This window comes from Taudactylus pleione, unplaced genomic scaffold (genome assembly GCF_031769625.1).
Source record: "Taudactylus pleione unplaced genomic scaffold, aTauple2 ptg000278l, whole genome shotgun sequence".
NCBI classification, from domain to species: domain Eukaryota; kingdom Metazoa; phylum Chordata; class Amphibia; order Anura; family Myobatrachidae; genus Taudactylus; species Taudactylus pleione.
Window position 1 is genome coordinate 7,195,357 of NW_028284680.1, and position 27,905 is coordinate 7,223,261.

Sequence of the window (27,905 nt, forward strand, 5' to 3'; positions counted from 1 at the left end):
TGGTTTGGTGTCATTGTCAGCACTGACCGGCTGTACTCAGGGTCATGGTTTGGTGTCATTGTCTGTCAGCACTGACCGGCTGTGCGCGGGGTCATGTATTGCTACATTTGGTGTCGGCACTGACCGGCTGTACTCAGGGTCATGATTTGGTGTCATTGTCTGTCAGCACTGACCGGCTGTACTCAGGGTCATGATTTGGTGTCATTGTCTGTCAGCACTGACCGGCTGTGCGCGGGGTCATGTATTGCTACACTTGGTGTCAGCACTGACCAGCTGTACTCAGGATCACGTATTGATACTGTAAATGCAAAATGAGTCAATTCAGCGATGGAATGGAGCAGCTAAAAATTAATACCAGTGTTGTCACGAACTGGCCACGACAAATATTCTAGAAAATGAATCGATTCAATTTTCAGAGCTCTGTTGCAGGGATATACCATAGGTAGAGGATATCTATAAGAGTATACTACACAGTTACCCTCCTTTACTTTGAAACATGTCTCTATGTTGATTCTCCCGTTCAGTCAAGATTATTTCTCCATAGACATGAAAAATAAAATGAACAAATTCTATTCTTTATAGTGTAATAAATTCAAATGCATGTTTTGGATCTGAAAATAGAAATAAAAAAGTCCAAATCCTCCTTAACTTCATCAATATTGTTTGTGCGCACACGCGCACACGCACACGCACACGCACACACACACACTATATCTCCTGTGCTTCTGTATAGGACTATTGGCCACCTCACACGTATGCTTACTTGTATTAGGTGTGGTATGATCACATAAAGGTATCTGTTATACTCCTCCAAATGCTCAGTATTCATATGCGTGTATAATCACTCAAAAAAAAAAATCCTTATTGAGTTGATATTTGTTCAAAAAAGCACATGTATAAGACAAAACAAATACCAAATGAACAAAAATCACATGAATAAAAACTAAATGTGCATACCAGCCAGTACTGATCTATTAGAAAAACCAGCGTTTCAGAAACCTATAGGTGTGGGGGGAAAAAATAAAGACCCCTATTGTTCTCGCCTTGTTTCACAGGCTGTTACTAACCGGCTGGATATATCCTAAAGAACACACTGTCCCACCAACGCGTTTCGACTACGTAGCAGACTGTTCCCGACACCTTTTAAAGGGGGGATTAAATTCCATATGATGGGCAGTGGTTGCACACAATTCACCCACTTACGGTGCTGCCGACGCTGCAAGCTTCTCTGCCCACCCACCAAGTTGGGGTAATACATTTTAAGCATTATTATGCTACAAACAGAAACTGGGATTGGTAACTCCTTGCCAAAAATTTGTGGACGGTGGAGCACATCCGCCTCCAGGCTGTGGTGTCTGAGCTAGGACCATATATTACAGGCCGCAGGCTGAGCTTTGCACAATTGACCATCACTCCTTGCTGTACTTGTTTGCTCTCCACATTGATACATTGCATCAGAATAATAAGCGTGCTCATTGATATTACAGTATATGGACATGGTTCTAGCATTTGGCTTTCTCTTGTTCTAGCATCTCCTGGGCAGTAAAGACCAGACCTCCGTACAGCTGTGGGTTTCATACAGCCGCAAACCGATGCAATCGGCCCAGTTTGTGACCAGGCATCCAATAACTGTGAGTAGTGGTTCATAGTGTATGATGCTGCCCTCAGCCATACATGGGTGGTACTCCCTTTACACTCCTGTGCTGCTGCTCTAGGAACGACCCTAAACCTATGATAGGTAGCAGCTGTGATTGCATGTATTACTGTAGTCCCTTACTATGCCTGGGTTGTTGATGAATTGGGACCTGCCCTTGTGATCAAAAATTCTAGTCCAGGGTTATTGGATATACAGCCCTCCGGCTTCTGCTGTGGAACTACACATCCCTGACAGTTTTATCATGTCCTAATAGCAAAACTATGGCAGGGCATGCTGGGATGTGTAGTTCCACAGCAGCTGGAGGGCCGCATGTTCGATGCCCACTTCTAGTCTGTTCAATACTCTTCTTGCCCCTACTGATTGTTTAATGAGCCAAACTTTTAGTAGGGGGGTCAAAGGGTGCACATTGTATGAATATATGCCTTGAATATATTAGTGTGACCCCATATCCTCCCTCTGGAGCGTGTGTTTGGGTAACTGATACACCAGGATATGTTTCTCACAGTTTAGCAGTGGATACTTTATCTCGCTGTCAATACTTAAGGTCAGTGGGGGGTTATAATAAGAATGTTTTGGGATGCAGCCGTTTTCCTATTGATGTCAGTATTGTAAGTATGAACTTAACGGAAGATAACGTGGTTCCTGGGCACTGAGCTTGTAATATAATCCAAAATCTTTGGGAGAGGTTCAGAAGGCACCGCAGGACCGAGTGCTATTCTGTGAGGATCTGTGATCATTATAAAGCAAAGGTGATATGAAATAATTATACAAAGGGTATTGAGAGTTCAGGAGGAAATTCTATTTAAACGCTGTATAGACTAAAAAAATCAGAGGAGATAGTATAATACAGTATAATTATCCTTTATCTGGCACAAGAGGTCCGCAGCGCCTTACAAAGTACAATAACACAAACCGTATGAACAGAAGACATTAGGATGAAAGTGACATACAATACGGAACATTGCAGAACATGGACTTTGTGTATAAGCATAATACTCAAATAGGCAGCAGGATGGCGGAACCCAAAGGTTAGGTGCTGTATTGGGCAGTGGGGAGGGTATGGTGGTAGAAGCAAATTAAGGAAAAGCTCTATAAAGGAAGAGGGCCCTGCCCGTGAGTGCTTACATAGTGCTTCGACATACAGTACAGCACTTGCATGAACCTAGATAGTATCAGGTCAAGACCTGTTAATGTTTCCCATGCCGTTGCCTTGTTCACGTTTTCCACCATAGCTTGCATGTTGGTGAATATACAGTGTAATATAGAACGTCTTCTGTCCTGGAGGCTACAAGAAAATGGCCGCCGCTGAGTTCTACTGTAGTAGGGCATAAAGTAACATTGGCGGGGCTGAAAAGTAATATAGTGAAGCACTTGCAGAAAGCCTTATACACACACACCTACAGTGAAAAGGATAGTAAAATTGCAATAACAGATTATACAATCACACCAACAGAGACCTTGCTGGAAAGGACATAGAGGGCGATAAACTATGATCCCTGCTGCGCTAACAGAATAGTGCTGATTACAATAAATGGCAAGTGCTGATACACAGAGTACTAGCCTGACTCCTGACACAGCCTGCACAGTCTCCACCCTGTAGTGCTGTCAAAATGGCCACCAGCGTTCTTCTGGAAGCGCTGAGGCTGCTGGGAGGCAGGAGCAGAAGGGATACTTAGGCCCCGACCCCCCCCCCGCTATGGTGCTCTCAGCGCTAGTGGAGCGCTCTGTGGATGCCCGCCTAAAAGCTTGTCCTGGCTCCTCTGCTAACCAGAGAGCCAGGGAACACTAACCTTAGCCCTGCCTGTGCTGCCGGCGGCGGGCATGTGCTACGGGAGCCCGCGACGTGCACTGCATGCAGCGTGTCTTTGGGTACCCCAGAGACTGAGGTCTCTGTAGCAGGAGACAGCGCAAAGCGCATGCAGCAGCGGTGAGGTCTCCCCGGCAGCTCCATCGGCACAGACAGGCAGGGGCAGTGGGCTGCCTGTCTGTTTTCTTGCTGCTTGAAGATTCTTTTCTTGTTAAACAGAGCCCTAAGGAGGCATATGTCCAGCTCCCAGGGCACACTTTTTAGACTGACCTGGGGGGGAGGGGGGGTATAGAGGGGGAGGAGCTAGCTACCATTAGTATTTTACTTAAAGGTGCCAGCTCCCGGTTAACCCACTCCTATACCCCATTGTACTGAGGCTCCAGTGTCCCCTGTGGAATCGGATATAGTTATAGGCCCATGGGATGTGTTCCCAGCAGAGGGGGTAAGGGATAGTACAGCTAAAGAAGTCACAATGCATGCTACAAACTGGATAAATATAAATGACCAAAGTTAGAGATTCATACACTGAAGTAGACTCCCCTGCTCTGCCCATCGCGTTACCTGTACCTGACGTTAGATGCTTTTGTATATAGACGGTCATGTGATGAGAGCAGATGTACCCAACGGCTTTGTTACATTATGGCAATGATGTAGAATCCGCATCTCCCGTCCTTTCCAGGAATACTACATCACCGACGTATCTGAGGATCAGGTGTTTGCATGCGTCAAGCACATCAACAATGTAACCAACCTGTATATTTCGGAAGCAGAGGGTCTGCGCTTCTCTCTCTCCCTGGAGAATGTGCTGTATGTTAATCCCGGAGCAGGGAAGGAAACGCTGGTCAGGTATATCGCTCATTAATACATGGTACTGGGCCTTGGGTCAGCCTACAGCAAACCGGCTCCTACAAACCTCCTGTTATTATATGACCTGTATCTGCCATTCATCACAGCTGCAAATGGTTAAATGGTCTGAAAACTGAGAGCCAGAACTTTTTACAATTGTATAACTGTCTCCAGCTCAGAAGCCCCTTTCATCGCGCTGGGATTCACTTCCGCTGCTGATTAAATCAAAATTTGTGGCAAATTAAATGTTTCCACCTGTATCTGGCTTCATTTGCCGCCTTTAATTAAGTTAAACTTTAAGAGATCTGTGATTCATACTCATTGCAGCTGTGAAAGTGGTTGCTGGATAAATGTCTTATTTTTTGTTTTGTTCGATATTCCTGTGTTGTGGTTAGGACAGATATGAATTAGTTTCATTGTAGGTCAAACTAATACGTGGACATAATTCTAAAAGAGTCACAATCTTTCTCTCTTTCTCTCTTTCTCTCTTTCTCTCTTTCTCTCTTTCTCTCTTTCTCTCTTTCTCTCTTTCTCTCTTTCTCTCTTTCTCTCTTTCTCTCTTTCTCTCTTTCTCTCTCCAGTTCTTTATATAGCTATTACAGGTCTAACAATCATTGTGCTTTTATTTACTGTTCTTTATATAGCTATTACAGGTCTAACAATCATTGTGCTTTTATTTACTTTGCATTTGTCTGGCGTATCTGATTTCTGTTTCATCCAATGGGAGACACTGTAACTGTCATGGGGGGTTATAGTGTGGTGCAGGATCTTGGGCTCTTTCTGTTTTACCTCCCATAGAGGTCAAACTCATCCGCCTCTACTTCTGCGGACTACCAGTAGTAGGCATTGGTGGCACTGGGTTTGGCACATCCTGTCTGCTGCCATTGTAAGATTGCCTCCAGGCTTGGGCCAGGTTGCTGCCCCCACAAGTAACCGGGACCCCTGTGCCTTCTGCACCTATGACTAGTGGCATGACTTTCAATTAATTGCGATCCTCTCAACCTAGTTGCAGTCTCCGTTGCCAAGGGCCTGCACAGGTGGAGTAGGATGCATTGCCACAGTGCTTGGTGGAATGGTCCGATAGGTATCTACTTGCTAGGCATGGGTTGGTGTTGGGGCTGCTGTCCCTTATGGGTGATTCACATCTTCTTGCTAGGCCCTGGAATTGATTGCCAACCCTGTCCAGCACCTTTTTCAATGGCAGGTTTCTCTCACTGAGACCCGTCCTGTTTCACAGTCACTAACAACCTGACTTGTGCACTCCAGCCTTCTCTTAATGTGGGGCCTGTTTTTCAGTGTATTGTCAGCCTGATTTCACACAACCTGTTACTCTGACCTGTGTATCATTAGTCATTGTGCTCTGTCCTGCATGTCTCACATTGGTGCAATTCAATTGAACGCGATTCGAATAGCGCTGGGAAGGAGTTCCCGGAGCTATTCAGTTGTTTCCCCGTTATCTCTGCGCTAAGCTGAAAAACAGAATTGCAGCCGGCACTTTTGTCAGATTTCTGCTTGCAGCCTCAGGAAGGCACGAGCAAAAATCCTTTAGTCTAACCTAATAGCTCAGTTAATTGAATAGCTCTGGGTACCTCTTCCCGGTGTTATTCACATCGCGCTCAATTGAATCGCCCCTCTTGTTCCTATAAGGTGCAGTTTAGGGGGTCTGTCCAGGCTTAGGATGGGACTTCTGTAATATATTTTACCACTTCCAGATGACTTCTCATGGTAGGTACAGCAACCACCCTCTCCTACAGAGTTGGACCAGGTGTAGCTGTCTACTGTTTCCCAGAGGCTGAGCGGGGGATCCTTTTCTTCTCTACCTCTTCGTAGGAGCATCAGGAACCGATTGTACCCTACCTATACTGCATGTGGGCCAGTCTGCTTCATTGCCACACGAGACCATTCGGGAGATGAGCTGTTATGCACAGACTTTGGCCTACAACTGGTGGAGTCATTCCTTTCCTGAATTATGGTATTGTGTACACAACATCTGCAATACGCAGTGAAAGTGACGGACTCTTGCTGCACTCTGTATTGGAAGGTTGGACTCAGAAATTCTTCCAAGAGGTAGGTAGTGGACAAGGGTGGGGGTCACCAATCCTGATATATCCTGTGGAAGATATATCTACGTCTTGTCTAGGTTCAGTGGTTTGATTCCACCGCAGAATGTGGTTTGGGAAGAACACAAGTCAGTGATTCTTCATGGTTCTCCCGAAGTCTCCGCCAAAGTTTATAATATCTAGTCTTCCTGGTGGCGCGACAGTACGTAAGGGGAGCCATTCAGTGGGGCTAGTTGTGCTAGTCCTGGGTCTTAGAACTCTCCTGGAACAGAATCTATGGGACTATTTTTTTCTTGTTTTGCCTGTTCTGAACCTGAAATCTCTTTGAAGTATACAGAGCGGGTAGCTAGGTTCTTTTTCAGCGGTCTGCCATACCTTGTGTGTATACTATAACCAGGACAGTAATGACTGCCTTTATTTCTGTTCCAGGGGGTGACTGGGGAAGCCTGTGTCTGTCATGTATTTCCAGTCCTCCTTGTGTGAGGCATAGGGATTTCCTGCCTTTTTCCTGGACCTGCTACTGCAGGTTGGGTCGGTATTCGGTCATTAGGTCTACATTGTCTAGTTCAGTGATTCCCAAACTCGGTCCTCAAGGCACACTAACAGTCCTGGTTTTAGTGATATCCATGCTTAAGCACAGATGGCTAAATCAAAATAACTAAGGTACTAATTAAGTCACCTGTGCTCAACTATGGCTATCCTTAAAACCTGGACTGTTAGTGTGCCTTGAGGACCGTGGTTGGGAACCCCTGGTCTAGTTAGACAATGTTTAGGTAGGCAATGGAAGATAGACAGGCAATAGGTCGACCGGGACTGAAGGTCGACACACTAAATGTCTAGTAACAAGGTCGACCGGTACTGAAGTTCGACATGGTCATTAGGTCGACCGTCATATGGTCGACATGTTTGTTTTGAATTTTTAGGGTTAGTCACTTACCGGAGAGTTGGGTTTAGGCATTTACCCCGACTGTTAGGGTTAGGCACTTACACCGATGGTTAGGGTGGTATGCAATCAGGAAGCCGACTGCCTTAATACCGGCAGCCGGCTTCCTGACTGTCATATCCCGGCGAGGGTGAAATGCCGGGCGGCTAGATATAGACGATCGGCATTTTCCCGACGCCGGGAGACCGGCATCCCGATCGTAGTGATGCCGGGCGCCGCGAGCGGACAGCTGCGGGGGGGGGCTAGGCACCCCCCTGGGAGGGTTAGGGTTAGGCTAGGGGAAGGGAGGGTTGGGGTTGGGCACCCTTGGGGGGGACTTAGGGTTAGGCACCCCCCCGAGGGACTTAGGTTTAGGCAGCGGGGAAGGGGGTGGTTAGGGTTAGGCACTTAGAGGGGGGATTAGGGTTAGGCACTTGGGGGGGAGGTTAGGGTTAGGCACCCCTAAGGAGGGTTAGGGGGGTTAGGTTAGTATATACTTATCCACGATCGGGATTTCCAGCGCTGTCGGGCTTCCGCTGCCGGGAACTCTGCTGATGTCGGGCTGCCGCTGCTGGGATTCATACCGATTCCGTTCGGGTTAGGCACTAACCCCGGCAGTTATGGTTAGACACCAGGAGAGAGGGTTAGGCACCAAGGGGGAGGGTTAGGATTAGGATAAAGACTAGGGCAAAAAAAAAAAGTTTGGGGAAAATTGAAGCTCTCAAAGCATTTTGTTACCTTCTCGTCTGGAGACTACAGCTCGTAGATCTATTTCTCATCTTTCATGTCGATGGGGCCTCCTCTTAGTCCAGGTTCTTCCTTGCAGACCAATGTGACGACCTTGTTCCTGATGACTTCTGATGTCATCCGGGTTTTTCTCCAGGACAAGTTCAAGTGGATGAAGGCTCTACCCCTTTGGCCCACTACATTGCTTGGCCTCAGTCTTAGCAGACCCTTGCCAGGAGTATTACTTTGGTAATTTGATGGGCAGTTGTTGGGGCTGGGTGGCTGGTTCTTTTGCGTCCATCAGTTGGGTGGCGCAATGTTGGCTCGCTATGTTGGGTGGTCACCTTGTCTTTATTTTGCCTTTTCACAGGCTTCTACAGGATGTTAACAAAAGGGAAGCTGCTCAAATCAATTTGGCAATGCTTGTGCATGGAAGGGGGATGTCCCCCAGCACACTAAATTGTACCTGCAACAATACTTAAACAATACTTGAAAACTATATGGTTTAGAAATTCAGAGAGATTTGTTGCATGGATTTGCAAATACATTGTAAGCCAGGATCTACATTTTGTTCCCAGGGGACGGCAGTTATGGTTGCAGCGTTCTCCACCTTTATTGCCTTATCAGCATACCTCCTTATGGAGATGGCTTTGGGATGTTCAGTGTTCCCGCTAGCCTGCGGGCAGGGTGCTGAGAATGCGGGCCTCCCGGTAGAGGGCGTATCCTTGTGACACCCGAAATTTGTCACACTTGGGTGTGCCCAGCACTGACTGAGATCCTGGGCTTCCCCCAAGCTCTCACCTCACGGTGAATAGATGCCATGCGCATGGCATCGATTCGCCCGGCGGAGATCGGTCACTGCAATTTTTACCCCCCTTGGGACACCGCGGCCCACGGGATTTGAAGGCACAAGGCAGAATGTTTGTTTGTTTGTTTTTAGCGAGGTGCTGATAAATTGGCAGGGCGTATTTAGTCTCTCTTTAAAATCTGGTAGGATGTGGCGCCCCACTAAAACAGCCTAGCGAGAGCATTCTTGTAGTTCCTGTGTCCCCCATTGGATGAAAGATAGGATTCTTGTACAGGTTGAGTCTCCCATATCCAAAATGCTTGGGACATGGGGTATTTTGGATATCGGAATATTCCGTATTTTGGAATATGTGCATGAAATATCTTGGGAATGGGACCCCAATATACACACAGAATGCATTTGTGTATTATATACACCTTATACACACAGCCTGCAGGTCATTTTATACTATATTTTTAATAATTTTGTGCATCCAAAAAAGTTTGTGTACATACATGAAATTCCTTTGTTTCATATACACCTTATACACACAGCCTGAAGGTTATTTATACAATATTTTTTAATTTGTGCGTTAAACAAAGTTTGTGTACATTGAACCATCAGAAAGCAAAGGTTTCACTTTCACAGTCATGCTAAAAATATTCCGTATTTCGGAATATTTGGATATGGGAGACTCAACCTGTACTTCTCTCTGATTCCAATAAGGGGGCACTGGACCTTCTCGCTTTACGTTTTTGTTTGTTCCTGTGGGGAACATTGGTCTTTCCTCTCCCTCTTGTTCAGTATTCCTGGTTCGGGCCTCTGGCTTTGTTAGGAAAATGCTCAACAGCCGGTGGTCCTGCCAGTGTTTTATATGAGAGGAGTTTGAGCATTGCAGAGTTGAGTTCCCAAGCTTGTGCGCCACAATCTATACCCCATGATGGTTCCAGTGAAACCAATGCAGTTGGATTCAGAGAAAACCATTTAACGTACCTACAAAAATCCCATTTAAATACTGTGTGTTCTATGAAATATAATTTACTGATGTCAACCTAGTTATATTACACTTTGTGAATAGATGTGTACACACCTGCAAAATGCATGTAGCGTATGAGGCAGAATATATAGAATACAAACCTGTAAATGAGTCGTTTTTTATTTTTTTTTATTTTTCTTGTCTCAATGGCTGCTTTTTAATTTTGGGTCTAGGTACCTTGAGAATGAGCCGTTTGCTGATGTTCACCGTGTGAAAGGCGTGAGAGGCGTATACATCGCTAATATAGTAAATGGTCCTTTTGCCAAAGAGAATGTGGCCTCTGTCATCACCTTTGACAAAGGAGGAACTTGGGAGTTTCTCTTGGCCCCAGGATACAGCGATGGAGAAGCCGCTCGTTGCCCGGTGAGTGCCGATCGGTGTTCTGGAACTGATAACCTAGTCTTTCCAATCATTGCCTACTAATGACGTTGGATAATTTCCTTGCAATCATGTTCCGTAATGTTTAACCACTTTGTGTATAGATTTGTGTCTAATGATGTGTACTACGCTTTGATGGCGTTCATTTACAGATCTCCAAGGACTGTCACCTCCATCTGGCCCAGCCGCTCAGCCAGCTGACGTCACAGGGGCGTGTTATGCCCATTGTAACCAAGGACTCCGCTCCAGGGATAATTGCAGCCACGGGTAGGGTCCTTTTTTTTGTTCTGTGTGCTTTCAGTTGTACAAAAAGTGATGCAGAGTATTTTATCCAGCATGATGTGACCTATTGTACCAATGAGCGATACTGTATCTGGTGGTGGCTTTATGCAGCCTTACTCCTAGGGGAGTCTGATCGTGTATATGTGGCAGGAGACTGCTTAGCCTGAACAGAAGCAGGACTAAATTTCAGGCGGAACGCACCGGAAAGCCATTACTGAAGCTTTTTTGGAAGAATGACGTCATCAGGAACGGCGTTCCGGAGCTGCCTGTCAGCAGGGAGCATTGTGTGGGCAGGCTGCAGCCGTATGGATTTGGCGCCGGGCCTCAAGCTGATTGCAGCTTGCAGACCGGCAGCCATGAAGACTGGACACAGTGGCGGCATTTTAAATTTGGCATCGGCCAATCGCAGCTCGCCGACCTGCAGCCAATCGGGAGGTTCCAACATGCCTCCTTCTCAGCTGATGAACTTCCTGGGCTTTCTGTTAGTCACCTGACAACAGGTTGGCAGACGGATGTCTGTTCCCCTTTGTATGAAGGTCCTGGTGATAATGATGACTACTTCTCCAAGCAGAGCAATTTTGCAAAGTCTCACTGGAGTTTGACTAATCCGCTCTTCAGACTGTCCATAGGGATGACTAAGGGGAGAACATCTCAGCAAGGGTCAGTCATTATCCATCTGGACGATAGCCCCAAAGGATGGCGTCTGTCATTGAGGGGCTGTCTCTCCTCTGTCCAGGTTGCAGTATTTTCGTACTCTAGAGGAGTCAAAGCAGCCGATCAAAGTGTCGCAGCTCAGATTCTGAAATCTCTGGTCACCAGATGCCAGTTCTTGCAAGGACAACACATCGATCTACAATCCAACGACACTACGACGACTATAAACCACCAAGAAGGTGCCGAGACCTCCGCTGGCCATGAGAGGAACGGAGCCAGGAGCAATGTTCAGCCATTACAGCGGTTTTCATTCATGGGGTGGAAAACTGAGAGGGAAACAGATTTATTCAGAAGACAAACACTTCACCAGGAAGAATGATCCCTTCATCCCTGTAGTCTTCAGCAGTTTGGTCCTTTACATGAGGCTGGCTAGCTTTGAAATGGAGCATTGTCAGGTGGGTAATGCTATTCACCTCTTTTCCTCTATCTGTGCTCCTGGTCTGTCCTTTACGCCTCCTTGGCCACCACCAAGATATAGAGGGGAAGAAGCCGGCGCTGTTTGCACTGCACCGCTCATGCCCCCTGGTACTACCTCCATTCTCCCTCAATGGTCTAATAGAGCAGGATTTAACAGAAGTACAAAAGTTCCCTTTGAGTGATTTCCAGCCTTTTTCTCTATCACTTGGAGCTCCAAGTTCTGCCTGGTGCACTCCGCGTTAGGGTCGGCCGGACCCCAACCACTCAGTTAGCCATCCCAGACCAATTGCCACCCCCTCTGTGAAGTTTTCATCCAAATCCATCCACTGGAAGTCTCGCAACAGGCTCCCCGGGTCACAGTTCTGCCCAGCATACAGAAACGTGAGGCTCGACCGGAACCCTAACCCCCCTAAAACTTGGCCAGGATCCAACTGGACCACCTCACGTTGGTTTCATCCCAATCGGTGCAGGGGATGCATCTTCAAGTTATTACGTTTTTATTATGTTGTCGTCCAAATCCATCCAGTGGGAGGCCCAGAACAGGCTCCCTGGGTCAAAGTTCTGCCCAGGGTACACCAACGGGAGGTTCGACTGGGACCCTAACCCCCCCCTAAAACCTGGCCAGGATCCAACTGGACCACCTTGCGTTGATTTCATCCCAATCTGTGCTGGGGTGTCCGAATGCATAACCCGACAGATGAACAAACAGACCAATGAATTGTGTATATATAAGATTAAGGAGTAGGTGAAGTTTGCTTAAAGGGGATATCCACCTCCTTTAACCGGAAGGCTTAACCTGGCTGAGGTGGAGCAGGTGTTTCCATAGAGGACGGCACTTTCTGCAGTGCTGCCATTTTGCACAAGAGCAGAGTGATTGGACCAATGTCCAGCGGCTACTTCCGATTGGGGGGAGCTCAGCACCGTTAGTTGGGTTTGTGGAACCTACCGGCTTCTGAGAAGGCTGTTAAGCAAAGTAAAGATCCCTTTCTCTATTTCCCCACTTCATACATATACGAATACTTTGCTCCTTGTTGCAATGCTAACTGGTTCTCTCCCTCTCCTATAGGTTCAGTAGGAAAAGATGTGGTTGGCAAAATAAACCTGTATATTTCCAGCAGTGCCGGTGTCAGATGGAGAGAGGTAATATTGTGTTATACAGAGGATTTGTTGGGGTGGGGAAGGGATCCCTGCACACAGGACGGAGAAAGGGATCACAGATACTCATTAGCCAGACTAAAGCTGCATACACACACAACGATTTTGTTACCAACGATTTTATGAACTATTTTATGAACGATTATCTGTCAGATTTTTTAAAGTGTAATGAACGATTTTTTTGAACTACAAACTATTTTTGCATATTAACTTAATGAAAATTGTTCAGTTGACAAGTCTGACTAAACTACAAACGTAAACGATAATTGTTCATCGTTTGACTCAGAAACGATAATCGTTAAAAAAATCGTGTGTGTATGCAGCTATACATATACATCTGTGAATGATCCCGGGTGTCTTATTGGATGTTTTACATTTAACTGCCAGTAAAATGCTTTTATTTATTGTGTTAACTGCATTGAATAAAGCGATTGCAATACAGGAATGTATAGACAACTTCCTGTACATCAGCAATATCAACATCTCATGGGAACATCCGTAGCGGAAACTTTTATTGTCTTATATTTCACTTGTGCTGCGATCTGTGGGTCACACTTGTACATACGTTTCTTAAATATCATTAAAACTATGAAGCTGTTCTATGAAAAATTAAGACAAAACCGCCTTGTTTACTGTGGGTTTGTGGCCTTTTTCCTGCAGTCTCTCGTTGGACCCCATTTCTGCACCTGGGGAGATCACGGTGGGATTTTGGTGGCAATTCCTCAAGGAGTAGAAACCAACCAGTTACAGTATGTATGGGAGAGTTTCTCTCTTGTTTTAGTCAGTTTAATTCAGACTTTCTTTTTACTAAAAAAATAGTGGTTTATTTCCGCTCTAATTCAGCCATCCTGCATTCTGCTTGCCAGGTATAGCACAAACGAGGGAGAGACGTGGAAAAGATTTAACTTTTCAGAACGCGTGCTGATCGTGTATGGGTTACTGACCGAGCCGGGCGAGAAGAGCACAGTCTTCACCATCTTCGGCTCCTACTTTGGGAAGGGACACAGCTGGGTTATACTGCAGGTCAACACCAGTGAAGTCCTCGGTAGGAACACATCACTTCCGTTTGGTCTCGCTACATAACAATAATAAAAAAAGCACTGATCAAGTCTCAACATTCGCCCCAAATAGTATCATTGGACAGAGCTTTATTTCAGTATTAGTGACTTTTGGTGTTTACCGTACTTTCCTGCAGGAGTTCTGTGCACAGAGAATGACTATAAACTGTGGTCCCCATCCGACGAACGTGGTAACGAGTGCTTACTGGGGAGCAAAACAGTGTTCAAGAGAAGGACCCCCCATGCAACCTGTTTCAATGGAGAAGACTTTGACCGGCCTATTACAACCTCCAACTGCTCCTGTAGCAGACAAGACTTTGAGTGGTACGGAGTGTTCCTATAGCGTCGGATGTCACAGAAACCCCCGATTCTCCCTGTGACTGTCGCATAGTGCCACAACCTGTATTAGTTTTCTACTAGTTGCATATTTGCACGTGTAGGATACAAGCCTGCATTTTTGTAGCTTTTTCCTAGCATGCCCTGCCACAGTTTTGCTATTAGTGCATGCTGGGTTGTGTATTTCCACAGCAGCTGGAGGGTCGCATGTTGAATTGTAAATGTGATTTATACTGTAACGGAATCGGTATGAAATATCGCCGGTTCGACTCCCGGCAGAGTCCTCAGGTAAGTATATACTAACCTAACCTAAACCTCCTTAGGGGTGCGTAACCCTAACCTCTCCATCCAAAGTGCCTAACCCTAATCCCCCCTGTAAGTGCCAAACCCCCCCCCTTCCCCACTGCCTAAACCTAAGTCCCCCCTGGGGGTGCCTAACCCTCCCTCCCCCTAGCCTAACCCTCCCGGGGGGGGGTATCTAACCCTAAGTCCCCCTCCCCCCCCCCCCCCCCCGGTGCGCTAAACCTAACCAACCCCCCCCCCCCTCTCCCCCCGCGGCTGTCTGCTCGCGGCGGCCGGCTTCCCTTTGATCGGGATGCCGGGTGCCTGTCTCCCGACGCCGGGAAAATGACCGACGTCTAGATATAGACGCCTGTCATTTAACCCACGCCAGGATAAAGCAATCGGGAAGCCGGCTGTCGGGATCACGTCAGCCAGTTTCCCGATTGCATCCCACTGTAACGACTCCATTAATACGCGAGCTTCATATATCCCGAAATGACAATGATAGCGTTTAGTTTCATGTTTATCACTTACAGGTTTATTGCTGTTATTTTGTTACCCCCCTTAAGAATTTTGTGGAAACTGACATAATTTTTGCTTCTTTAGTGATTACGGCTTTAAACTAAATCAAGACTTAAGATCTGAAGTCTGCGTTCCTGACCCAGAATTTGCTGGTAAATTGTACCCGATCCCCTCTCCTTGCCCGGTGGGTACAACGTACAAGAGGACCAAAGGGTGAGTAGTGCCAGGTATTGATGTGAGATGCGTTAGGATCCTGTTTTGCCTCTAGTATTCTAGTCCTGTTCTCTCGTTCTGCAAACGGTGCAATGGAGGGCAGAGCCATCGCTGTAATCCTGGAGTCACTGGGGCGGACGTTCCTGCGCACATAGGAGGCAGTGGTTTTATGGGCTGACACTACAGCATAGCCTGTAAAAGCCGTGTATAAACTACCATTGTATGTATGTTATGTCACCCCTTTCTGGCCATTAATCACCATGATTAGAAGAACCTGGCTACTTCTCTCTTCTGTATCCTCTACTGAGCGTGAGTCAGACTGCTGCAGATCAATGTCTGATGGCGATAAATGGTGTAGGGATTCTATATGCTTAGATGTCCAGATGGAGACGTTAGTGTTATCTGTGTAATATATGTGAATTACAGACCTTACCAGGGAGATATTACATCATCGCTGCACATTTTAACAGTTAGGTCCTCGGTTTAGTTACCGCAGGATTTCCGGAGATACATGTTCTGGGGGAGACGTAGAGACCCGTCTGGATGGAGAAGAGGTCCCCTGTCCTGTGGGGGGTAAGTCGCCAGCCTTACTTCTGTCTCCTCAGTTGAATACCTCCCATGATATGATTTATGTAGAACGTGTTAGTAATAGTTTAGGGCCCCCCTGTATTTTAGTCATTACAGTGTATTTTGATACCAGTGAGCGAGAAGAGATGGTTGCGAAATAACACAGATGTGTATGGGAACTGGGACTGCTGGATGTATAAAATAACACGGCACGTTAGTTAGCGGGTTACAGGGCTCACAATCTGAGATCAGCCTTGACTCTGTATGTTGAGTACATAACCATCGCTGCTTCAGCTAAATAAATGTTCCATATATATTTGTGTACTTTATAATCCTCCTTTGTTACTGCGGCTTGCAGTATTGGAAAGCCTTTGATCTACCGGCTATTTTAAGCTTGATCCTCTCATTGGGAGATCCTGAAATCCTGCACTGTAAAGCCTCCTGCTGGGGACCCTGATTTGTAGCAGAGATCTTTTTTTTTTTTTTTTTTTTAATCAGTCACACAAATCCGATAATACAGGTGGTAAACCTTGCCTCTCTCATAGTATTTTCCTGTCTGTTTTTCTAAAGAGGAGAATGAGTTTATCCTGTACGCCATGAGGAACGCCATTTACCGGCATGACCTCTTGTCCGGGGTCAGTGAGGAGCTTCCGCTGAAGGGCCTACGTGGGGCTGTAGCTTTGGACTTTGACTACGAGAGCAACTGTTTATATTGGGCGGACGTCACACTGGACATCATTCAGGTACAGTCTGTCATATGTGTATCCCTTGTCACAGGGTGGGCTCACTCCGATGCCTTATTAGGGGTTTTACAGATTGTTTAGGGTCTCCGTTGCCTCTAGTGACCACTTGCATAGATGGCTGTCAGGCGCTCGCCCTCTGTGTTGCCGTCACCTGTGCGTTCCTTCATTACCCCCAGTTGTAGGATGGTGGCCTCTGCCGCCACGCAGACCCTTCCCTGCCCCCTGTAATCGCTTGCTGCTTACTGAGGGCTGTTTGTTACTGCTGCCGCCATGCATTGCTCCTTACTCTGATTGTTTATGGGTTTTTCTCCTGGGAGCGATGTTAATACTGTAATGTTCTCACAGCGGCTGTGTCTGAATGGGAGCTCTGGGCAGCAGGTCCTGGTCAGGAGTGGCCTGGAGACCGTGGAATCCCTGGCGTTCGATCCCCTCAGCCAATTACTTTATTGGGTCGATGCCGGGATTAAAAAAATAGAGGTATGTTTCCGTAATGTTACGCGTTCTCACCCTCGCCACACAGTGTCCGGGCGATCACGTGCATGTTATTGCCTTCAGATCAAAAGGAATCTCTTTCCATTGCCAGGTTGCCAGCCCTGACGGGGACTTACGTCTGACTCTCGTCAACTCCTCTGTCCTGGAACGGCCCAGGGCTCTGGCTTTAGTGCCTAAGGCTGGGTGAGTACAGATAATACACCCTCTGTAGTGTGTCGTCATTCTGGCCTGGATATGGCTTGATATTACAAGTTCTGAATGTCGGTAAGGTCGTGTATAGTAGATGGTGACACGAGGAAGACGAGTAACACTGTAAATCAAGAAATGGGAATATCAACAAAATAAAAATAATCAATGGATTCCATATATGACAAGGAATACACTATGGAAGAGGTGTGCTTGCTAGATAAATGCCAGCCTGCTGGGTAATTCTGCTGTCTAAACATGTTGTGGCTACCACTATGAGAATGGCTTGGTGACGGGGGTTGTGGGCATTTTCTCCAGTTACATAAGTAAGGAAGGCTGTCGTGCCAGAGACCCTTCAGACATGAGGTCCCTATCCTCTAAGCCAGGGATGGGGAACCTCAGGTCTGGGGGCCATATAAGGCCTGCGGAATCAGTTGGTCTGGCCCTCTGAGCTTAATTCTGTTAGCCTCATCTGGCTAGCAGGGTGCCTTGAATGTCACCCTACGCCAGAATCTATGCAGCAGTGCCGCCTGGTGCATCCTTAGGACACTATAGACGTTCACACCGCTGCCCTTACAGCTCCCCGGAGCATCCTCAGAATACTCCGGGCATTGCTGTAATCACGGGCGATTGTGACCACACCACAGTGTGACGTCACATGGAGGGGGCGTGGCCTGCACCGGGGCCGGCAAATGTGATAGATATGTGTCTCTCTCAAAATGGCCGCCTTTTGCAGACACTAATGTGGCATGCGCGTTAATTACTGGGGACGAGTGTTTCCTAGAGGGAATGCGATAGGCAGGAATGCAGCCGGCCTCTAATATCCTACATGGAGGCCTTCATACTGCCAGACTGGAGCCCTGATCCTCAACCTGATAGAATCCAGTCTATGCTGTCTCTTACAGAGAGAGCCTTCTTCAGGCTGGAGCTAGTGCAGAAATTAAAGGACGGAGGCCTTCCTTGGGGTTAAAGCACGTTATATACTGGAAATGCACTTACATAGCTGTCTGGACTCTCACCTTTATTGGGGGCTGTGCCAGGGTTGGACATAGCTTTTTATTTTTGCCTCCAAAAGAGCAATTTTACATCTTACCTAGTAACCACATACCACAGAATAGGATTGGCTCTGAGAATCCTCCTTGGCAAACAGTTTATCCAATGAACAGCAGATCCTTTAACACGATCCCCTTCCATCAGGTACAACATTATCTGCTCCTGGACTTCCCACTTTATTTACGATTGTCCTCACCTGTGTTAAAAGGTCTCTTCTCCTCAATTAGTCAGTTCAACACAGGTGGCTGCAATAATAAATGATGTGGTAAGTTCAGGAGCAGAGCATTGTGTACCCTGGTGGAAGGTGTCATGTTGGAGGGTATGAAACGGGTTAGGGGGTTATCCCTGTAACATAGTAGAAATTGCTAGTAGTGAGGTTTGGTTTTTTTTGCGACGGTTTGTCAATGTGGAGATATTGGGGGGGGGGGGGGGGGGGAGTTTGGTTTCCGCAAACATGTACTAAAGTAGCCATGTTTTGATGGTATTCTTGTTAGGTTGATGTTCTGGACTGACTGGGGGGACGAGCGGCATGGAATCTACAAGAGCGAGATGGACGGTTCCGCAGTGAGGCATCTAGTGGCTGATGGCATTAAATGGCCCAATGGAATTTCAGTCGATGAGAACTGGATTTACTGGACTGAGGCTTACATGGATCGCATAGAGAGGATCGACTTCAATGGCCAGCAAAGGATGGTGATCTTGGACAATCTCCCCCATCCGTACGCCATTGCAGTGTTTAAGGTAAGCGAGAGCATGTAGTTAGAGCATTGCGTTCCGCATACACCGGTGAGCAGTTCAGACACTCCCCTGCTTCTCCTGGTTACAGAATCAGATCTACTGGGATGACTGGTCCCAACTCAGCATCTTCAGGGCCTCGAAACACAACGGAGCCCAGGCCGAGGTTCTGATTGGCCGATTATCCGGCGTGATGGATATGAAGATTTTCTACAAGGGAAAATGGACAGGTAATAAATGACCTAATTCTAGCGAGCAGGGGTGAAACTATTATTTTTTGGATGGGACACTCTTCCCTCCTCCGCATGGCTGGCTGTGTACTGCCGCGCCTCTCTGCGCTATCTGCCTAGTCACGCCCCCCTTCCACTCTGAGCAGACTTTCCGGGACATGAAATGCCTTGAGGTGTCTGCAGTCATATAGTAGCGGGCTTGATAAGCTCCTTGCTGGCCGCAAACATTACAGCGTGGGATTGGCTGTGGAGCAGCTCAGCAGGGTGGCGACTACACGGGGTCTGGACTCCTGTAGGGGCTGCAGCAGCTGTCATTACGTCATTGCCTTTTTACGTAAAGCTGGCCACACACTAGACCAACTTACATCCAACCAGCCAACTAGCTGATTGGTTGGAATGAAAATCTGGTAAGGAATGGGAGTAAATGATGATCAGCAATTTGCTCCTAAATGCCAGAAAACAGATGACAATGGTCGGTCAGACAAGTTTGTTAAATGTTTGATCTAAACTATTTGTTCAAACAGTTTTTGTCCATTTTCCGGCGTTTGGGAGCAAATTGCTGATTGGTTGGAATGAAAATCTGGTAAGGTATACAATCAACTAGTTGGCTGGTTGGACAGATAATCTTTAGATGTGTGGCCAGCTTTAGTGTGTATATCACATTTATTCAGCATGAGCTGTCATGCATTCTACCGGACCCCCACACCTGGACAGACCCTTAGATATTTGCAGTCCCAGCGTTGTCGTTGTATTCGTTGGTACTAGGCTTCTGTTCCTCCCCGCACAGGAGAGAATGCTTGCACATCAAATCCTTGCCGCCTCTTATGCCTGCCTAAAGCTAACCACAGCAGAGCCTGCCGGTGTCCGGAGGGAGTGAAGGAGGAGCTCTTATCTTCCGGGGACGAGCAGTGCGACTGTCCGCATGGTTACCAGCTGAACAACAAGACCTGTGTAAAGCAGGGTGAGCAAAATGTCAGTGTATAATCATCCACTCTATAAGTCTCTGCAGTGTATCTTCATACTGCCATCAATTGCCGGCCCTTAGAGCTCACAGGCCCTTTCCGTGATCTCCCAGGGCCTCACCGGGACAGTCTCTGGCACATTCCTTTTATCTTGGTTATTATAAGCAAATCTCGGCAACTGTGATCTAGATGCAAAAAAAACAAAAACAAAATGAACCTTAAAATTTTTACATTTTTTTTTAAAATCCTTTTTCTCAGTCGCACAAGACGTTTTCACTAGACTCTGCCCTGTTTGACATTAAATCAGTTCTGTGCCATAAAAGACATGCCACTTGTTTTGCATTCAGACTAGCGGGGCAAAGATTTGACTTCCGGCCTCCATACATTTGCCGACTGTTTCCCCCGATCGGACTGTAACTGCTGATCTGCCAATCGGCGGCATCGATGATCGGTGATCCGTCTGGTAATCTGTGAAATTCTTCTTCATGTTAAAATATTCCCGATTTGCTGATCCCGATCATATTTTGGTAGAGATCGGAAAATCGGGGAAATCCAATATGTTGGATTTCACAGATGCTCCGGCGTCTGGGGACGGGGCAATTGCCCCAGCACATTGCAGATGTATGGGGGCCTTTAGTGAGAGCTGGCTGTGGTATTTAGTAACCTTTATCTGCTGACCATAGGCATCATCACAGCCCAATGTACTGTGTGTGATTTCTGCTGTTCCCCCGCTAATTGTATTGTTTGGGCAGAGTGGTGAGAAGGGATATGTCCCCCAAACCTCTACGTACTCGGCAAACTGTACTGAGGGGGTATCTAATAGTGACTAAAAGCTGCAGTTACCCAATTTGCATGTTATTTTAAGCCGCTATTCCTAGCCAGGTTTTTCCTGCGCGCATGCACACATATATAATATATATAATTTATTTTTTTCTAAATATTTACGGAGCAATATCTTCAAATTAGTGACTGTAAAATTTAGTATCACACAGTTCAGGTTTGTAGACAAATCTTTTTTGCATTTTCTCTGCTTTTTTTTTTTTCCCCACTTTTTAAAGTTTACACCACAGGTTCTCAAATTCAGACTTCAAGACCCCAAACAGTGCATGTTTTCCAGGTCTCACTGAATCACAAGTGAAATAGTTAGCTCCACCTGTGGTTCTTTTATTGTGTGTCAGTGTGTAATGAATACACCTGTGCACCTGCTGGGTGACCTGGGAAATGTGTCAGTGAGTAATGATTACACATGTGCTCCTGCTGGGTGACCTGGGAAATGTGTCAGTGAGTAATGAATACACCTGTGTACCTGCTGGGTGACCTGGGAAATGTGTCAGTGAGTAATGAATACACCTGTGTACCTGCTGGGTGACCTGGGAAATGTGTCAGTGCATAATGAATACACCTGTGCACCTGCTGGGTGACCTGGGAAATGTGTCAGTGAGTAATGAGTACACCTGTGCACCTGCTGGGTGACCTGGGAAATGTGTCAGTGAGTAATGAGTACACCTGTGCACCTGCTGGGTGACCTGGGAAATGTCAGTGAGTAATGAATACACCTGTGTACCTGCTGGGTGACCTGGGAAATGTGTCAGTGAGTAATGATTACACATGTGCTCCTGCTGGGTGACCTGGGAAATGTGTCAGTGCGTAATGAATACACCTGTGCACCTGCTGGGTGACCTGGGAAATGTGTCAGTGAGTAATGAATACACCTGTGCTCCTGCTGGGTGACCTGGGAAATGTCAGTGAGTAATGACTATACCTGTGCACCTGCTGGGTGACCTGGGAAATGTCAGTGAGTAATGACTATACCTGTGCACCTGTTGGATGACCTGGGAAATGTCAGTGAGTAATGAATATACCTGTGCTCCTGCTGGGTGACCTGGGAAATGTGTCAGTGCGTAATGAATACACCTGTGCACCTGCTGGGTGACCTGGGAAATGTCAGTGAGTAATGAGTACACCTGTGCTCCTGCTGGGTGACCTGGGAAATGTGTCAGTGAGTAATGAATACACCTGTGCACCTGCAGGGTGACCTGGGAAATGTGTCAGTGAGTAATGAATACACCTGTGTACCTGCTGGGTGACCTGGGAAATGTGTCAGTGCGTAATGAATACACCTGTGCACCTGCTGGGTGACCTGGGAAATGTGTCAGTGAGTAATGAATACACCTGTGCTCCTGTTGGATGACCTGGGAAATGTGTCAGTGAGTAATGAATACACCTGTGCACCTGCTGGATGACCTGGGAAATGTGTCAGTGAGTAATGAATACACCTGTGCACCTGCTGGGTGACCTGGGAAATGTGTCAGTGAGTAATGAATACACCTGTGCGCCTGCTGGGTGACCTGGGAAATGTGTCAGTGAGTAATGAATACACCTGTGCACCTGCTGGGTGACCTGGGAAATGTCAGTGAGTAATGAATACACCTGTACACCTGCTGGGTGACCTGGGAAATGTGACCTGTGTGGGGTCCTAAGGACCGAGTTTGAGAACCACTGGTTTGCTCTATTAGTAGCGTTCTTTGCAGGGGGCATTAAGTTCAGAACGATATGCCAGCCGCGCACGTATTGAGCACTTACGATTTTGTCATTGCTAAACACGTGATGCTGGCGGGCGCCATGTGCCGTTTTGGAACGGTACAGCGTACAGATGTTGGGGAATTGAATTCCACCCCCTTTGTGACCTTCAGGAATATTCCCCTAACGTGCAGTATTATGTTACCATGGTTTGTAGCTGAAAAGCATCAGTCAGTGAGTCCCTGACCTGCTAGGTATAAGTACAGGATTGTAAATGGCCTATATTGTATTGTAAGGAAATGTAATCTGTATCATTAGTGGGAAATGTGTTACATGATGTACACTCGCCAAACGCAGCGTAATGATAAAGACCTAGACATCCTGGGTCGTCCTGTACATTGTAGAATGTCAGGAATTGTTGGCGCAGCCTTAGCTCAGCGCTCCGCTGTTCCTAACGCCCGTTTTACTCCCCACAGAGAGCGCCTGCCTGCTCAGCCAGTACCGCTGCTCAAACGGAAATTGCATCAGCAGCATTTGGCAGTGCGATAATGACAACGACTGCGGAGACATGAGCGACGAGAGAGACTGCCGTAAGTCCACGTTTGTTGTCTGTCTCTGGGATGAACTATAATTCTCCATCAACTTCACCGCCTAAGGGGATTCCATGGTTACCTCCTCCGTGTCCCCCATCCTGCCGGGTCCCCCATCCTGCCGGGTCCCCCATCCTGCCGGGTCCCCCATCCTGCCGGGTCCCCCATCCTGCCGGGTCCCCCATCCTGCCGGGTCCCCCATCCTGCCGGGTCCCCCATCCTGCCGGGTCCCCATCCTGCTAAACACTCCACATAGTTATTTTTTTATTTTTTGTTGTAACTACGCCCCCATCAAGCTGACGTCTGAAATGGATGTCTCCACAACAAGGGGGGGGGCTTTGAGCATTTGTTACCCTGCTTTAATTCTTCAAAGCGTTTTTGAAGCTTTAGTTCTGCTGGGGACCATAGAGCTGGAACGGACAATTAATTCTGTCATTCAAAATGAGGCTGTTGTCTCTCAGCTGTCAGAGAAATGACTGGTCCTGGTCCTGTGATGGTACACATTATGCTACTTTGAGAGGCCTTCGGCCTGGGACTGCACCGCCGTAGACCGTCTTTCCCGGGATTCTCATGCAGAAATTTGCTGCCGACCAAACACTGTACAAGATTTTAAGAGACTCTTCCTCTGGCTGAAACGCTTGCTGTTAATGAGCGTCATTCGTCAGACCCAGAAAAAGCAGCCTCTGCGTATGGTTTAGCTTGGATGTCTGGTAGTTGATGATTTAGCCGTGGAACACTTATGAAGTCGCAGAGCCTGCCTCCATAAAGGATAACGAACCCCCCCTCTGTACCTGAGGAAAGCCGACATGATCTTTGCGAATGCCTTTGGAACGGTTGCCTGTCCATAGGGCTGTGCTCAAAACTGGAAATCTTGAGACTGAACTGCAAACCTGAAGGCTCCTACACACGACACGATATTTTTAACGGTTTGGTCGATTCTGACACATCGTCACGACAAACCGTTAAAATTGTGTAGTGTGTATACTGTACATCGTGTAGTGCGCACTCCCATGGGATAGCCTGATCTTTTGTTTATGCGGTAAGATCAGGTGATGTGGCTGACGATCCCATTCAGTGCTATGTAGGGGGTTGGGGCGTGTAACGGGCAGTCGGGCATGCCACTGGTCAGAATCCCAACACCCAGAGGGAAAGCAGGTAAGACTAACGCCACTCACTCTCCCTCCCCGGTGCCTAACACTAACCTCCCTCTCTCCGCACCCTAAATCTAACCCTCCCCCTAATGCCGGATACTTACCTTCAGGATGCCGGCGGTCGGGATTCTGGTGCCAGGATCTAGACGCTGTTGAGATTTCAGAGCCGGCATTTTCCCAGTCGGCACCCCGCACACCGGAATGCAGACTACATCCCTATTTAAAACCGTGAAAACATGAGTATTCCTCTGCATCTGATTCATAGGCTAAGTGTCCTCTTCTTGGGAGGAGCGCCCATTAGTCTCCTAGGTCTGGGCAGTGGAAGCCGTTTTACACAATATGTGCAAAGAAAGTGATCAAAATAGAAGGACAGACATCGGACCAAGCAACGTAAAATGCGGAATGACTACACCACCCTGCAGGCAGTCCCACACCAGCTATAGTGTACTTTCCTGTAGCTGGGGACACTGGGAAGAGCAGGAGATGCTAGAAGTATCTCTGGAGCCTGCATCTCTGTCGACAAGCTCACACCGGTTGAGGCGCTGCCAAGCTTCCCAGAGCTTACACCCCCAGGATCCAGCACTGTCATGGAGGACAGCGCCTGCAGTTTCAGTGCAGGGCAATTATGTTTGAGGATACCCCACCCCCACACCTGCCCCGACTTCTCCAGTGTGCCACGCATCCAGGTGTGCAATCCATGCTCGTCAGATGAAGGTTAATCACCGCCAGTGTGCCACGCATCCAGGTGTGCAATCCATGCTCATTAGCTTGAGGTTAGTCACCACCAGTGTCAATGGTGAAGAATTCCTCGGCAGGACCTAGCTCTGGGTTTGGAGCTTTCCCTGATCACTCTATTGACACAATCATGCATACAACATTAGGCTGTCCTATGGGCATGCTTACAAAAAAAAACTACAACACAAAAAGCAGAAACAAAAGGAGTGTCCTGAAGGATGGAAATGTGTGGAGGTAGCGATTATCCACCTGTTACAAAAATGTAAAGTGCCATTGTCCTGAAGAGAACTTTATCTGCTCAAAGGGCCCAGTGTCTTCCATAGTATTACAGAAGTAATTCCACCACCTCCTATCCCTTCTCTGTTTTTCTAAGCTTCCCATTCGCCCACCATTCACGTCACTATGGCAGCTCCTCCCTGCTGGCTTTGTAATCCTGTGTTCTCTCTCCTCAGCGACCACGTCATGCGATGCGGACACCATGTTCAGGTGTCGGGAATCTGGGACCTGCATCCCTCTGTCTTATAAGTGTGATCTAGAGGATGACTGCGGAGATAACAGCGATGAGAGTCACTGTGGTAAGGGGCACCCTTCATATATCGTGTTCCCAGGGCTACCAGCTGAGGGCGGAGGCCACTACAGGACGTCGCTCCACTCTGCAGGAATAGAGGCACTGTGGAGAAAGTAGGGATCAGTCAGTGTCGCCCTGTATAATACAGCATTCCAGTTATACATTGGGAAAAGAAAAGATGGTAAATGTTGTCCAGTATGGGAACCAGCTGCTGACACATGGGGGGGATCTCGCACAAACCCTCACAAAAAATACAAAATGTAAAAAAGGTGTCTGCGCTAGTTCCAATACAAAATAACCCAAGAGACTATAATTATAAAAATGTATTAAACATATATTGGTTAAACATGTATAAGAGAACTGCAGTTCAAACTAAAAACCTATGCATACATTAAGCATTAATACACCATATAAATGTGCCTCCAATCAATATGGCCTGTTGCAATAATAACTAACACAATGTTGCTATTATTGAACTGCACAATGTGTCTGTGCGATGCTTCAATAGAATATTTGAGACCTGTGTAAAATTCATTCCCCTCTATATACCTTATATGGCATAGATCACATATATAATAAGGAAAAGAGGCTTTAGATGTGAAACGATATATTGATGTATAGTCACCATACGAGATTATTTGTGGAATGAGCCGCCTGTCCAATGCAGAAGCTCATGCGTATATTGTATGACCGCAATGCGTTACCTCCGTATCATAAGAAAATCAGGAATCAAGCGGACTATTGCACAATCCTGCGTCACGTTCTGGATCACAGATCTCCAGCTTATGTGTTAAGTTGCTCACAATAGATCCACGTTCTGGCGTCTCCTTATGGTGGCACCGCTCCGGCGGCTCCCGACCAGGCCAGGGAAATAAAATGTGACCGTGTCCTTGGATTAGCGTTGCTCCAGCGACTCGCAGCCAGGTAATAAAGGTGAATACAGCAATGTCCAATCTGCCATGTGTAGTGGCTGAGAGCAGTCTGATTGGTTATAGGTGGAGAAAATGGATAGCGGTATGCTGCCACTCCATGTGGTGTGTCGCTTCTCCACTGGTAAAAAGACGGCTCTGCCCCTGATGGTAATGGGCGGCTCTGCCCCTGATGGTAATGGGCGGCTCTGCCCCTGATGGTAATGGGCAGCTCTGCCCCTGATGGTAATGGGCAGCTCTGCCCCTGATGGTGATAGGCAGTTCTCCAAATTCCGGGATGCCACTAATAGCCACAGAAGTAATGTCCCGTTATTAGGAGGTATGCAGAAAGTATGAGAGCAGTACACTGTAAAGCCTTCACTAGTGTCTCCCCTCTCTCAGGGTTTTTTTACATGTTGCAGTTCTGCATTGCACCTGAGACCGACTCTGAGACCTCAGTAATACCATATAGGACACGCTTATATATGTTGTACGCCGCGCTGCTGCTACTACGCCTTTCATACAACGCGCTGCTGCTACTACGCCCTGATGCTTATAAGTCTCCCGTACGCTGTACCGGCATGTACTGTCTGCCATATGCCATGCTTGCCTATACTACATCTGCTAATACTCTGTGCTGCTTACACTCTCTTCCCAGAGGCTCATCAGTGTAAAGAGGACGAGTTTAACTGCAGCTCTGGAATGTGCATCCGCCAGTCGTGGGTGTGTGACGGGGACAATGACTGCAGAGATTGGTCTGATGAAACCAACTGTACAGGTACAGCCCAGTACTATCACCTGTTCCCCCACATGTCTCTTCAGTCTTACCTCTGTCTCCCAATACGCGAGAACATGACGCATGTCCGGAGACATCTGGTCCTTGTGCGCCACACGCAGTGATCTGTCTCCTATAGAGCATTGTATTCCCCTCTTCATGCCGGGGCGCACTCTGGGCCTCATTCAGAGTCTCTCGCTAGATGCAATCGCTCGCCCCCAGCGTATGCAAAATTGCCAAAGTGACGCCACTGGAAGCGATCGCTTGCCAAGGCATAAGCATGCCCACCATGTATTAGTGAGCGGCCAGCGTACGCCCAATCGCACAGGCAGAGCCGCCCACCAGCACGCGTCATCTCCAGGAAGTGTATTAAAACATTGGTACATCGAGCACCATCGGAAGCGATCGCAGCGCTTGTGGTTGCCTCTACCCTACCGCAAGCACTCGAGGACTTCAGTGTAAAAAACAGGCATGTGACGTGTACTATGACAC

General features: G+C 47.3%; 1 protein-coding gene across 1 annotated transcript in view; it reads left to right on the forward strand.

Moving 5' to 3' along the window:
- The window catches only part of SORL1 (sortilin related receptor 1), a 136,518-nt gene that overhangs the window by 41,485 nt on the left and 67,128 nt on the right, over nucleotides 1–27,905 (forward strand). Inside the window, exons 7-25 of the mRNA XM_088481813.1 lie at nucleotides 1,530–1,631; nucleotides 4,144–4,310; nucleotides 10,015–10,204; nucleotides 10,372–10,486; nucleotides 12,699–12,772; nucleotides 13,448–13,536; nucleotides 13,654–13,832; nucleotides 13,983–14,169; nucleotides 15,070–15,198; nucleotides 15,686–15,771; nucleotides 16,336–16,508; nucleotides 16,854–16,985; nucleotides 17,092–17,183; nucleotides 18,734–18,980; nucleotides 19,066–19,204; nucleotides 19,992–20,165; nucleotides 23,163–23,276; nucleotides 25,615–25,737; nucleotides 27,297–27,416. Coding sequence (XP_088337939.1) covers nucleotides 1,530–1,631; nucleotides 4,144–4,310; nucleotides 10,015–10,204; nucleotides 10,372–10,486; nucleotides 12,699–12,772; nucleotides 13,448–13,536; nucleotides 13,654–13,832; nucleotides 13,983–14,169; nucleotides 15,070–15,198; nucleotides 15,686–15,771; nucleotides 16,336–16,508; nucleotides 16,854–16,985; nucleotides 17,092–17,183; nucleotides 18,734–18,980; nucleotides 19,066–19,204; nucleotides 19,992–20,165; nucleotides 23,163–23,276; nucleotides 25,615–25,737; nucleotides 27,297–27,416 — 2,632 coding nt within the window. The remainder of the gene's footprint in view (nucleotides 1–1,529; nucleotides 1,632–4,143; nucleotides 4,311–10,014; nucleotides 10,205–10,371; nucleotides 10,487–12,698; nucleotides 12,773–13,447; nucleotides 13,537–13,653; nucleotides 13,833–13,982; nucleotides 14,170–15,069; nucleotides 15,199–15,685; nucleotides 15,772–16,335; nucleotides 16,509–16,853; nucleotides 16,986–17,091; nucleotides 17,184–18,733; nucleotides 18,981–19,065; nucleotides 19,205–19,991; nucleotides 20,166–23,162; nucleotides 23,277–25,614; nucleotides 25,738–27,296; nucleotides 27,417–27,905) is intronic.